At 46.4% G+C, this 11,355-nt stretch overlaps 1 protein-coding gene across 5 annotated transcripts; it reads right to left on the bottom strand.

Annotated features, from left to right (window-relative positions):
• Positions 1 to 1,964: 1,964 nt before the first annotated feature.
• LOC118928119 (acyl-coenzyme A synthetase ACSM5, mitochondrial-like) lies at positions 1,965 to 9,181 on the bottom strand. 5 transcript variants are annotated; one of them, XR_008992129.1, is made up of 5 exons: positions 9,097 to 9,181; positions 8,852 to 8,952; positions 7,193 to 7,312; positions 4,527 to 4,646; positions 1,965 to 4,128 (listed from the first exon to the last, which is right to left on the bottom strand). XR_008992129.1 is itself a non-coding variant. In XM_057487003.1 (3 exons), the coding sequence occupies exons 1-3, from the start codon at positions 7,289 to 7,291 to the stop codon at positions 4,066 to 4,068; spliced, it is 312 nt and encodes a 103-aa protein (XP_057342986.1). In that variant the 5' UTR covers positions 7,292 to 7,342; the 3' UTR covers positions 1,965 to 4,065. The 5 variants fall into 5 exon arrangements, 1 of the variants encoding a protein (XP_057342986.1); XR_005031114.2 differs by lacking the exon at positions 9,097 to 9,181 and having other exon boundaries at positions 8,852 to 9,029; XR_008992130.1 differs by lacking the exons at positions 8,852 to 8,952; positions 9,097 to 9,181 and adding an exon at positions 7,351 to 8,216 and having other exon boundaries at positions 7,163 to 7,262.
• Positions 9,182 to 11,355: the final 2,174 nt, after the last annotated feature.

Genomic DNA, 11,355 nt, shown 5'->3' with positions numbered 1-11,355 from the left:
GAATCACAACCATGAGCTTCTTAATTCTCTTTTAGGAAGTTCTCCCCAGTGTCTGCCCCAAATCCCTACTGCTGCTGCTCTGTTCCATCCCACCGCCTACCTACACTAAGGCTTCAGAGCAGGAAGCCAGCTGGACAACAGTTTCCCTTCTTTCTAGTCACTCCTTTTATTTTGACCAATTTGCCAGGGAGGGTAAGAGACCTTAACTCCTAGAGTAGAGACCTAAATCTTACAGAAGGCACCTGAGTTGCTGTTTCCCTTAAGGTGCTACTAAAGGACTTTAAGAAATAATTATATCTGCTTGGGAAAAGGAGATGATGTTTTCTAAAGGAATTTAGTGTCAAAATATAAGGACTTACCTACCAGACCACTTTCCACCAGGATAATCCCCTCTCCTCCTTCAAATCTATGCCAAAGATTTACGTCCCCTACTCAATAAAGCTTAGCTTGACCACCAACTTCAAATTGCCACCCACCTCCGAAAACCGGTCCCCTCCCAGCTTACATAGTACTATTTTTTTCCCTAATATTCATCACTTTCTAAGATATTATAGAATTTAGTTAATCATTCTTTTTTGCTCTGTCTCCTCCCATTAGAATCTAAGCTACATTAGCAGACAGACCTTTACCTGTTTTGTTCACTGATTTAGTTCAAGAACTGAACAATAGTATCTAGCCAATAGTAGGTACTTAGTAAGTATGTGAGTGAATGAATAAGGGCTATGAGGAAAAACACAGACTGGAGAAGTATGAAAAAACCCAATACACATCCTGGGTAGGGCTGGGCTGGGGATAAGGGATCTGCCCAAGGATATACAGTCCTTTAAGTGAGGAAGAGAGAGCAGACCAGTGGGTCTGAGTATCAGCAGTAGGAAGAAAAAATAAAAAGCTCTTTTCTGGCTGTAGCCATCAAGCTCAGCCCACTCCATCTCTATTATTTCTGCCACCATATGGTTCGGGAGAGTGTCTTGGGGTTCCCCCAAAACATCCCTAATATTGCAAAAGAAATGACTTAAAAGTTGAGCCACATGTACAGGTGGGCCCTTAGGCCAGGAAGAGGCAAAGTGGGCCAACAAAGAGAAGTTCGAGAAGAAAAGGAATGGGTGGAGGACGCAAGACGGAGAAAAAGAGGTGAACCTGGAAAGGTGGACAGGGGTCGTGGTAGGATCCCCCAACTCCTGCAGGAGAGGGGGTGGAAACCCAGGAAGGGGCTGCATTGTAAAACCCACCACCCCCCAGACCGTCGGACTTTTCATCTGTTCAGTGGAGATTATACTACTTTCTTCTCAGGCTTTGAGTGAGAAACGAGTTGGATCCATTTTCCTTCATGTGGATTTTGCAAGGTGATTTTAGATGGACAGTTGTCAGGTTCATGGTTATTTTGATGTGCATTAGAAAAACAACAGAATTCCAGATACATCTTTCAATGCATATTACATTGCTTAAAGATATTTTCTTTTAAAAGTTTATAGCACAGATGGCAGGTGGATAGAGCTACAATCATGAAGGCAGGATGGGAATAGAGTAACTGAATTAGAGGGTGTCAGTGAGGCATTTAGCACTATGTCTGGCAGGGAATAAATTGTCAACAACGTGGTGGCTGAAGCCCGTGTCGCTGTTGTGATGACCGATGACGGGCTGGGGCTGCTAGTGGGGCGGTGGTGCCTGGCTCCTGTGGGGTTGCTGCAGCTAGGAGTTTTGCCATTTTCCTTTTAGAGATGAGCTTTTCCCTTTCGGGTCTGAGGTGACAGTGGAGAGCTGTCTGGGGAGTCAGATGTTTCAGCGGGGACCCGAGGAGGGGCAGTCCGAGAGCACAAACGGTGTTGAGTCAGACTTGCGTGTTTTCCTTGTCTCTGGCGCCCCCTCCTGGGCACCAAAGCCCTTTGATTGCCACCTTTAAGAGAGAATTTGCCCAGCCCAGGAATGCTGTAAAGATAAAGACCATAAAGAACAAGTAAATCACTTGGACAAGTTTTTTTCTTTTTAAGGGCTAATGAAACTTTAAGAAGATAATTTCTTTGCCACAAACCTTCAATGTCTCCCTAGCACTTATAGGAGAAAAACAAATTCCTAAACCAGGCCATCAATCCATTATAAAGTGTGGACACAGGTGCTGGACCAGCTGGGTTTGAATCCTCTCTGTGAGATACCAGCTATGTGGACTTCAGCAAATTGCTTAACTTCTCTGTTCTAGCTGTAAAAAGAGGGTATTATCAGTACCCATCCAACAGGATGGTTGAGAGTTCAAACATTTGGAACTATGCCGACAGAGCTGGTGTTGAGCAGAACTGTTTTAAGGAACACACACCTGTCTTTCCCACCTCAAGGCCTTGGCACAAACTGTAGTCTTTGTTCAGAAAGCTCAGCCCCAATCTCTTTATGTAACTTCCACTTTCCTTCAATCCCAGCTCGCCAGGGACCTCTTCATGGAAGATTCCCTGGATACCCTGAGTCCCCCAGCCTCTGTTTTAACTGCACTAGGCCCTTCAGGGAACTTAGTACAGTTGTGCATTATTTGGATTATTCTCTGATGAATAACAGTGGCCTCCGCACTCACTGTAAACTCCGCGCAAGGGTAGTGTCACCAGCCAAATTGTGTTCCCCCCAAATTCATATGCTAATCCCCAGGTGCTCAGAATGCACCTGTATTCAGAGATGGGGCTTTTAAAGAGGTGATTAAATTAAAACGAGGCCATTGGCGTGGGCCCTAAACTGAATATAATCTCATCTTCACACTATTACACAGTCTGAATGGTGTTCTTATAAGAAGAGGAAATTAGAACGCAGACACACACAGAGAAAAGGTCACATGTAGACACAGGAGAAGCAGCCATCTACAAATCAAGGAGAGAACCCTCAGAATGAAACCAGCCTGGCCAACACCTTGATCTTGAACTTCCTGCCGCCAACACCAAGGAAATCAGTCGGCTGTGAAAGCCATCCAGGCTGTAGTACTCTTAGGGCAACCTGAGCAGGTGGGGACTGCCTGGGCTCTGCTTATCCTTGCATTCCCAGAGCCCGCCACTGGGCTGGTGCTCGGGAAACACTGACTTGTGGGTGAATGGAGGTGCTGGGGTCAGGTCTGAGTTTCCATCGGCTTCTCCGCTTGGCTGGTCTCAGCTGCCCAGAGCCACCCTTTCCATTTCTGGGCCTGGGATGTGGCTACAGGGTCCTTGTGCCTTCCTGGGTACAGGTAATACACTAGCATTTGGGGATGATGTATAAATGTAGAGGAAAGAAGAAAACTGTCTTCCATTGTTTTCAATACCCAGAAAAAGTGTTACTAACATTTTAACGAATTTCCTTCCAACTGCTTTTCCATTTATAGTTTTTCTTTAACCTTTCAAAGCTGAGGCTTTCCCACTATATAAATACTATCTTTAATTGTGATTTAAAATTAATTTTGCTCAAGTTTTCCCCAAGGCATGTTTTTAATGGCCGCAAAATGTGTTATTGAGTTAATCTACTACAATTTAATCATTGCTCTATTGCTTGGACATCAATTTTCTTTCCTCTTCTCTTTTTTTGTGGTTTTAAACAATATTATGGTAAACATCTTTTTAATCTTTTGTAGTGATTCCCAAATACGGGATCGCTGAGCTACAGGGTTTGACCAGTTTTTCATGGCACTGGATATGATTACCAAATGGCTTTACCGAAAGGGTCAAGTGGTCACATTCACCCTGGCAGTGCACAGGATCACAGGTGCCCCGACACTGTGGTCACCTGTCCTTCGGAGGGCCAGCTGGACACTCTTAGCAAGTAAGACCAGTGGGCAGCTGCTAAGGATGCCTGCAGACAGAGGGGGAGTAAGCTGCCAAACGTTTGCTGGGCTGGCAGTGGCTCTGAACCTCTGGGAGGTTCTTCTGCCCTCTTCTAGGGCCATACAATGATTCTGGAGATGCTCATTTTGAAGCTGAAAGCCTTTGATGTCTATAGGGCTGAAAAGATGATGCTCCAAGTGAGGACTAACCAGCGATCCCACAAGCTCTTCTTAGAAGCTTTGAGGCGGCAAGGGGCCTTTCCAGGGCTGCCCCTCATCTCCCCCACTCTTGGCTTCTCACGTTACTCCTCTGGATCTTTCCAGAAACTGTCTTTGGCAGTTCTGAAACAAAGGTCACCTTGTGACTGTAAAACAAAAACAAAACCATTATTGAAATCATCATTTCCCAGAAAGACTTCTGTACTGAAGGAGTTATTATCCTTTGCTACTTTGTTGGAAAGTCTCCAAGATTCTTGGTTTTCTCCAAAAGGCAACCATCAAAAAAACAGCTAGAGCCAGCAGGGCATGATCTTTGAAACAGCACTTCAGCAACCCCTAGCCCTGAGTCTGATTTATGGTCACTGCTTAGAGTAGGAAATAAAACGGGCTTTGGGACAGGCCCAGTGAAGAAACAGGGAGAAAGGGCTTCAAGCAGCACCTAGAGTTACCTGTTTCTGTATCCCCCCAGCACCGAGCCCTGAGAGAGAGCCCAGGTAGTGTGTGCTTATTTGATTCCCCAGGCCCTAGAACCCCAGAGCTTTACCTTCCCAGGGTACTTGTATGGAGCTGTCACCCTTTTCACATGCTCCTGGAGTTTCTGGGTTTGTTTCTCTGGATCATGAGACGAGTAGGCTGGAGAAAGGCCTATAAATGCCTCTACCACCTGCCAGAAAACAGCAAAAAATAAAAAACAAAGCAAATAGGCAGAATAAGGCCTCTTTTCTCCTTAACCTAGTCCTGGAATAAGCGTTCACATTTATCTGCCCACCAAGAAGGTTCTACCAGTTCCTTGGGCTCAGTCAGTGAAATGGACACCACCATTTTATTTTCTGTTGCTTCCCTTTCTGGGATCAAATCTTAGGAGCACTGGCTTTTGGGGAATGATTTCAGAATCTTACCTTTTTCCTAAACTACTCCCCATACCTGAAGTGACACTATTAGGAGCAGACATGCTTCTCTTTTAAGATGCAAATACTTTGGAGAAAGAAGCTTCGCAAGCCCCTCAGGGTCCATTACTTCCAGGTTTTCATCACGAGGAGAGTAGCTAAGCATAGGTTTGGACAGGGATTGGGAAAAATGCAGACCATTTGCAAGGGGAGGTGGGTCTTTCTGAGACTGCCTGCATGAGGTTTTGCAATTGGCAAACATTTTGATGCAAAGCCTCTATTCCCGGCATCCTGAGAGACATTCTGTGCCTTGGCTCTCTGCCCATGTCTTTCTGGCAGGCAGCCTTCTGCCGGGGGAAGGAAGAGCCCCAAGCTCAGGCACAACAGAACAGGGCTTCTTGTAGGAATGCAAACACTCGAAGGCCAGCAGGTTGCTTATCTGTATCAGCGTGCAACTTGCCAACAACAGTCTGTTAAGTAGTTCCTCCTTGTATACTTCCTGAAGATGGGCACCTCACTCCCATTTCATATGCAGACAGATCTGGTTTCTAGGAAGGACTGTTTTTGACTCCTAAAACTAGCAAACACTTATTGAGCACTTTTTACGTGCCAGGCTCTGTTCTGAGTGCCATATATGGATTAACTTTGAGCACATAGCTCTTTGTCATGGCCCCAGTGAATCTGCAGCATACAGAACTAGGCAGATTGTCCTAGGTGTCTTTTTTTTTTTTGGTATCATTAATATAAAATCACATGGGCAACACTATAGTTACTAGATTTCCCCCCATGATCAAGTCCCCACCACATACCCCATTACAATCACTGTCTATCAGCATAGTAAGATACTATAGAATCACTACTTGTCTTCTCTGTGCTATACTGCCTTCCCCGTGCCACCCCCCTACATTATGTGTGCTAATCGTAATACTCCTTATTCCCCTTCTCCCTCCCTTCCCACCCATCCTCCCCAGTCCCTTTCTCTTTGGTAACTGTTAGTCCATTCTTGGGTTCTGTGAGTCTGCTGATGTTTTGTTCCTTTAGTTTTTGCTTTGTTCTTATGCTCCACAGATGAGTGAAATCATTTGGTACTTGTCTTTCTCCTCCTGGCTTATTCACTGAGCATAATACCCTCTAGCTCCATCATGTTGTTGCAAATGGTAGGATTTGTTTTCTTCTTATGGCTGGATAATATTTCATTGTGTATATATACCACATCTTTATCCATTCGTCTACTGATGGACACTTAGGTTGCTTCCATATCTTGGCTATTGTAAATAGTGCTGCGATAAATATAGGGGTGCATATGTCTTTTTGAAACTGGGATCCTACATTCTTAGGGTAAATTTCAAGGAGTGGAATTCCTGGGTCAAATGGTATTTCTATTTTTCCTAGGTGTCTGTCTTCAGCACACAGATGGAACTCTGGCCTCCCATGTTCTCTTTTAGCTGCCTCAAATTTTAGTGGGCATCCGAGTCACTTGGCTAAGGGCTTCTGATCAAAATGAAGCTTCCCTGGGCTGTATCCTGATTCAGCAGTCACTCCGATTCAGCAAGACTGACTTGAGGTCTAGAAATCTATATTTTAAACAAGAACCCCAGATGCAGCAGTGAGCAGCCCAGGGCCCAGGCTTTGAGAATCGCTCTTCTGGCTCTGATACCTCTGGGAAGGCAGCCTGATAAGGCACCAACTTTCAGAAGGTTACCAATCACGTTGGATTTACAGCCAGCCGGTGTGACTATGTAGGTCTGCCTATTTCTCCCATTCCGTCTATTCTGCTAAGACCCATGGGAAGGAATTTGCATATCTCCTGAAAAAGGCCAGCTTATTAGATTTGGCCCATCTTCCTGACATATGAAGGTCACGTTGGATAAATGTCCTGTCTTCTCTCAAGCTGGCTATTCCTCCTAGGGTAGAACCATCAGCACCCATGTCTGGTATGTTTGCTATGTCTTCATATGCAAATGGAAAAGGATACTTTTCCAGGATGGGTGACAGAGCCTACACCTATCACCAAGATCTCCCACCCAACTGTCAGCCTCCTGTGGACCCAGTTCTGTGTTCACTTAGCACCAAAATGTTGGTATCTTCCCATCGTGTCCCTCTAGAGAGTATTTAGATCTCTAAAGACATGAAGGCAATGTTTAACAGAAAGGAATGGCTGTCTGGTTTCATTTCAGACTTTGTGCTACCTGGTTGGTGTGAGATGGGGGGGGAATTGGAGCCTTCCAGCTCACTCAGCTGGAAACCAATAGGTACAGACCCAGGGGGCAATGTTCTTGGAGGGACGAGTTACCTCCCCTCTGGTGGGGTCTGGGCTGCTGACCGCAGAAGATCCCCGGACAGCTGGGTGCTCAGCAAGGGCACTTTCCACTTCAATGGACCCGATCCGGTAGCTGGACGAGAAAAACAAACTTTTTGACATGCCCTCCTCTCCCTCACAAAGCTGCAAAGGCAGAAGAAGGAAAGAGCAGAGAGCTAGACCTTGAAGAATTGATCACACCGTCGTTTCTTCCCAGGAACCAAAAGTAGCCATCCTCGTCCACATGGGCTCGATCCCCTGTGATGTAGAAGTCCCCTCGTTCTGATGATGCTGTCTTCTTCAGGTTGTCCTGAAAGGCAAAGTAAGCCCATAAAGGTCCATCTGGACACAGCTACTCAGGCCAGCCATGGCCCTGGAGCCCCATGCAGGAGGCTGGGGACCTCTCAAGGAAGTCCAGCAGTTCCAAAAGACCAAGCTGGCCACAAATCCCCACTGGACAAGGAGGCATGGGCTGTGGGCTTTCCCTGTTATAATTACAAGGAAGCTGCCAGGAAATGATTAAGAACAGCCACTTACTACCTTCTTAGAAGGAAGCACAGTTGAAGGCAGGAAGGGGAGCACCGGGTCACTGGCTCTGTTTTTTAGATATATGTAAATTACTAAAATCTGCAACAAATGAATCTCAAAATATTATGCTGAATAAAAGGAACCTGACACCAAAAATTAATGCTTTATGATTCCATTTGTATGAAGTTCTTTTTCTAAAAAAAGGCAAAATTATTCTATTCTGTTACAACAAATAATTTAACAATTGCCCAGGGCTTGGGGATTGACTGCCAAGGAGCACAAGGGAAATTTCTGGGGTGGTAAAAATGTTCTGTATATTGATAGATGTTTTGCAGTGATGGTTACATGTGCACACATTTGTCTCAAGTCATTGACCTGTACATTTGCCACAGGGGCATTTTATTGTATGTAAATTATGCCACAATTTAAATCTGCATTCTGGGAAAAAAGAAAAAGAAAGCTAAGCTATCAATATCTAAAACTAAATCTAACACAGAATCTGTTAGAAGTGCCAACAGAAAACTTAAAGCTCTGCAGGACATTAAAGAGATATAAAGAAATGGAAAGATAGAAAGACTTGATGTCCTAAAGATGTTATTGATTCTTCCCATATTGGTCTAGAAACTTAATGACATTCCAGTTAAAATGCTAACAAATACTTGCCATGGAACTTGACAAGGTGATTCTAAAAGGTATACAGAAAAGTTGAGAGCCAAGAATAGGTAAAACATTTCTAAAGAAAGAACTAGAATCCAAGTACACAAACCCTGCCAGCAAACCCCTATCCACACAAGACTCGAGATGAAAAGAATCCTAAAGACTAGGCTCTGACATGAAATTGCAGTTTGACCTTTGGTAAGTTCCTTCCCTTCTCTGAACCTCAATTTTCTCTTCATTAAAATGATGGGGTCACCCTTATGCTGTTTGCTCCCTCAGACACCAATGTTTAAATCCCATGTTCTGCACACACTAATTGCTTGCCATTGGATAAGTCACTTTATCTAACTTCCTTATCAATCATAGCACCTTATCAATAAGAGTCCAACCTACCTCATATAACTATTGCAAAGGTTCAACAAATAAGTGTTTATTAAAGTGCAGAACACGATGCTTAGCACACAGCAATGACTGAAATGGCCATTCCCCACCACTTACCAAACAGCAGTTGGAGAAACAGAAGGGCCGGTGGGTCTAACACGGACGGCAATACTCCCCCCTTCTCCCGCAGGCAGGATATTGCCTCCATTGCCCACAGTCTGGCAGGGAGACCAGAGGACCGTGTCTGGATGTCTGCACAGCCAGGCCACCCAGCAACCGAGCCTGATGTTGCAACCCAGGGATGTGCATTTTGCTCTCCTATTTGAATAAAGTCTCACCAACATTTGGGAGAGGGTGCCTACCTGCACGTCGTAAGGAGGGGATGCTTTCCCCATGGATCCAGACTTGATTTTTGTGCCTTTTGGATTGGCACAGATTACAACCTGCAGAGAAACCGGGACCAATGAGGAGGAGCCACATCCCTTTCGCTTCCTTCCTGGGCTGTGGTTTCTCTCTCTGCCTTCTAACCCTTCCTCCCTCTTTCTTCCCCTACCTTCTCTTCCCTTCTCTCTTTCCTCCCTTCCTCTCTTCCTCCTTTCTTGCCATCCCTTCTTTACTCCTTTGCACAGTTAGCAAACATTCACTGAACACTCTAGTAGGCACTCACACATAATGAACTTAATGTGTCCCTGAGCCATAGGCCCAGCTGATTGCCTCATCTCTGCCTGGATGGCTGTAAAGGAAACTGTTTAAGATCTTGGGCTCTAGCCGGGGACAGACACAAGCTGTCCTGATGGAGACAAATAATACCTCGGCCAGGAGAGTTGCTTCACTGGCTACGGTGTCAACTGTGAAATTACTTTAAATCACCTTTATACCAAAAGGGAAGAAAAGCTGATGGAGTTGTGTTATTAGCTTCCCCAGTCTGTAGGCAGGGCTACAGAGCTGCCAGCCAGGAAGGCAGAAGCTCTGTGGGTCAGCCATGCCCCGACTGACCCCAGCCCCTACATCACTCACCGTTTCAGACTGACCGTAGCCCTCATGCAGCTCCAGGCCAGTCTGGCTCTTCTGCTTCTCCTTCATGTCAGGATTCAGGGCCTTTCCTCCGGTCAAACAATGCCTCAGGCTCTGAAACTGCCACCTTTGTCCACCAGGGAGACAAAGCCACCTGTGTCAGGACACCCCCCCCATGCCACCCTCCAGCGCTGCTCTCTAGGTCCAGGCCCTAGGCCCCTAAAGGTGCTGGACAGTAACCCCCCAGGCTGCAAACTCAGCTCCAAGCACCCCATTCTCTGCCTTGGAGACATGGTCCTCAGGGACACAAGATTTTTTTAAAAAAACCAATCCTATCTGAACTTGCAATAAAATCAGAACCTCATAAAATAGGTTTTGGCATAACATGGTAAATTCTAGTTGACTTGGCCAAAACAATTCAGCTGTAAACAAAACACTTTGTTTCCAACTGACTGGTAATAAATTGGTTGGGACGACCATATTGTTGAAAAAGATAAAACAATTAAAATTTTTAAAGGGGAGGAGCCAAGATGGCAGCATGAGTAGGGCAGCAGAAATCTCCTCCCAAAACCATATATATTTTTGAAAATACAACAAATACAACTATTCCTAAAAGAGAGACCAGTGGATACAATACAACAGCCAGGCTACATCTACATCTGCAAGAACTCAGCACCTCAAGAAGGGGATACGATACAGGCCACAGCCAGGTGGGGCCCAAGCACTCCCCCCACCCCAGGTACCCGGCAGGAGGAAAGGAGTCGGAGAGGAGAGGGAGTGGAAGCACAGGACTGCTAAATACCCAGCCCTAGTGATCTGCACCAGGAGTGCAGACACACATTGCATGGTGTGCTAGATATTAGAGAAACGGAAGAGCAAAACCTGTGAGTGGGTCCATGCAGCTGGCACCCCTGGGACAAAGAAAAGCGAGTGCTTTTTGAAAGTCTTAAAGGGACAGGGGCCCCACAGCTGGACGGAAGCATCCTGGCACACTCAACCCAGCAGGCTGGGAATCCTGAGGAACTTCAGGCACCCCAGCCCCCTAGGTGGCACTACACCCCTGAAGCCACTAACAGTGATAGGCAGCCTGCCAGTCGCTCCCCTGGCCGGCACGGCCCCAACACAGTGGCCAAGCACCTGGACAGTGGCTGCATTCCCGCGGCAGCGGGGCAGCTGGAGAGTGGCCGCACCCACAGCAACCACCCAGAATCTCCTCGCAGTGTGCAGCCACTGAGGCCACACCCAGAGGCTGCCGCTGGTGCGTGGCTGCCTGGCGCAGGCAGAGGAAACTGGGACAAGGCACAAAGGGGCACCGTTCTTGCAGGAGAGCGCACCTGGCATGCCTGCCACTCCCCACAGGGCTCTGGGCTACCCTGACAGCGACCCTGCCTATGGTAGTTCAGGGGATTAATCCACAGGCTGCTCCCGGTGTGTGGGTAAGTGACACAGGCAGCAGAGAAGGGCAAGGTGACCAGCAAGCAGGAAAGGACTTTGTTCTTCCAGCTGACACATGTGCTACAAATACATCTATCACCATGAAAAGGCAGAAGAATCTGGTCCAGTCCAGAACTACCCAGACAACCCCTGAGAGAGGGCCTGGGGAGACA

The sequence above is a fragment of the Manis pentadactyla genome, chromosome 10, assembly GCF_030020395.1.
Source record: "Manis pentadactyla isolate mManPen7 chromosome 10, mManPen7.hap1, whole genome shotgun sequence".
In the NCBI taxonomy this organism is placed as follows: domain Eukaryota; kingdom Metazoa; phylum Chordata; class Mammalia; order Pholidota; family Manidae; genus Manis; species Manis pentadactyla.
The sequence above is the reverse complement of the archived record's forward strand: the minus strand, read 5'-3'. Positions and strand labels throughout refer to the sequence as shown.

Bases quoted from the DNA above. Each gene is read 5' to 3' on its own strand.
- LOC118928119 (XM_057487003.1), bottom strand. From the start codon at position 7,291: ATGTCAAAAAGTTTGTTTTTCTCGTCCAGCTACCGGATCGGGTCCATT. The intron at 4,647-7,162 runs GTAACTCGTCCC...GTTTTCTGGCAG, and splicing joins CAGACCCCACCAGAGGGGAG to GTGGTAGAGGCATTTATAGG. The intron at 4,129-4,526 runs GTAAAGCTCTGG...TTTGTTTTACAG, and splicing joins CATACAAGTACCCTGGGAAG to TCACAAGGTGACCTTTGTTT.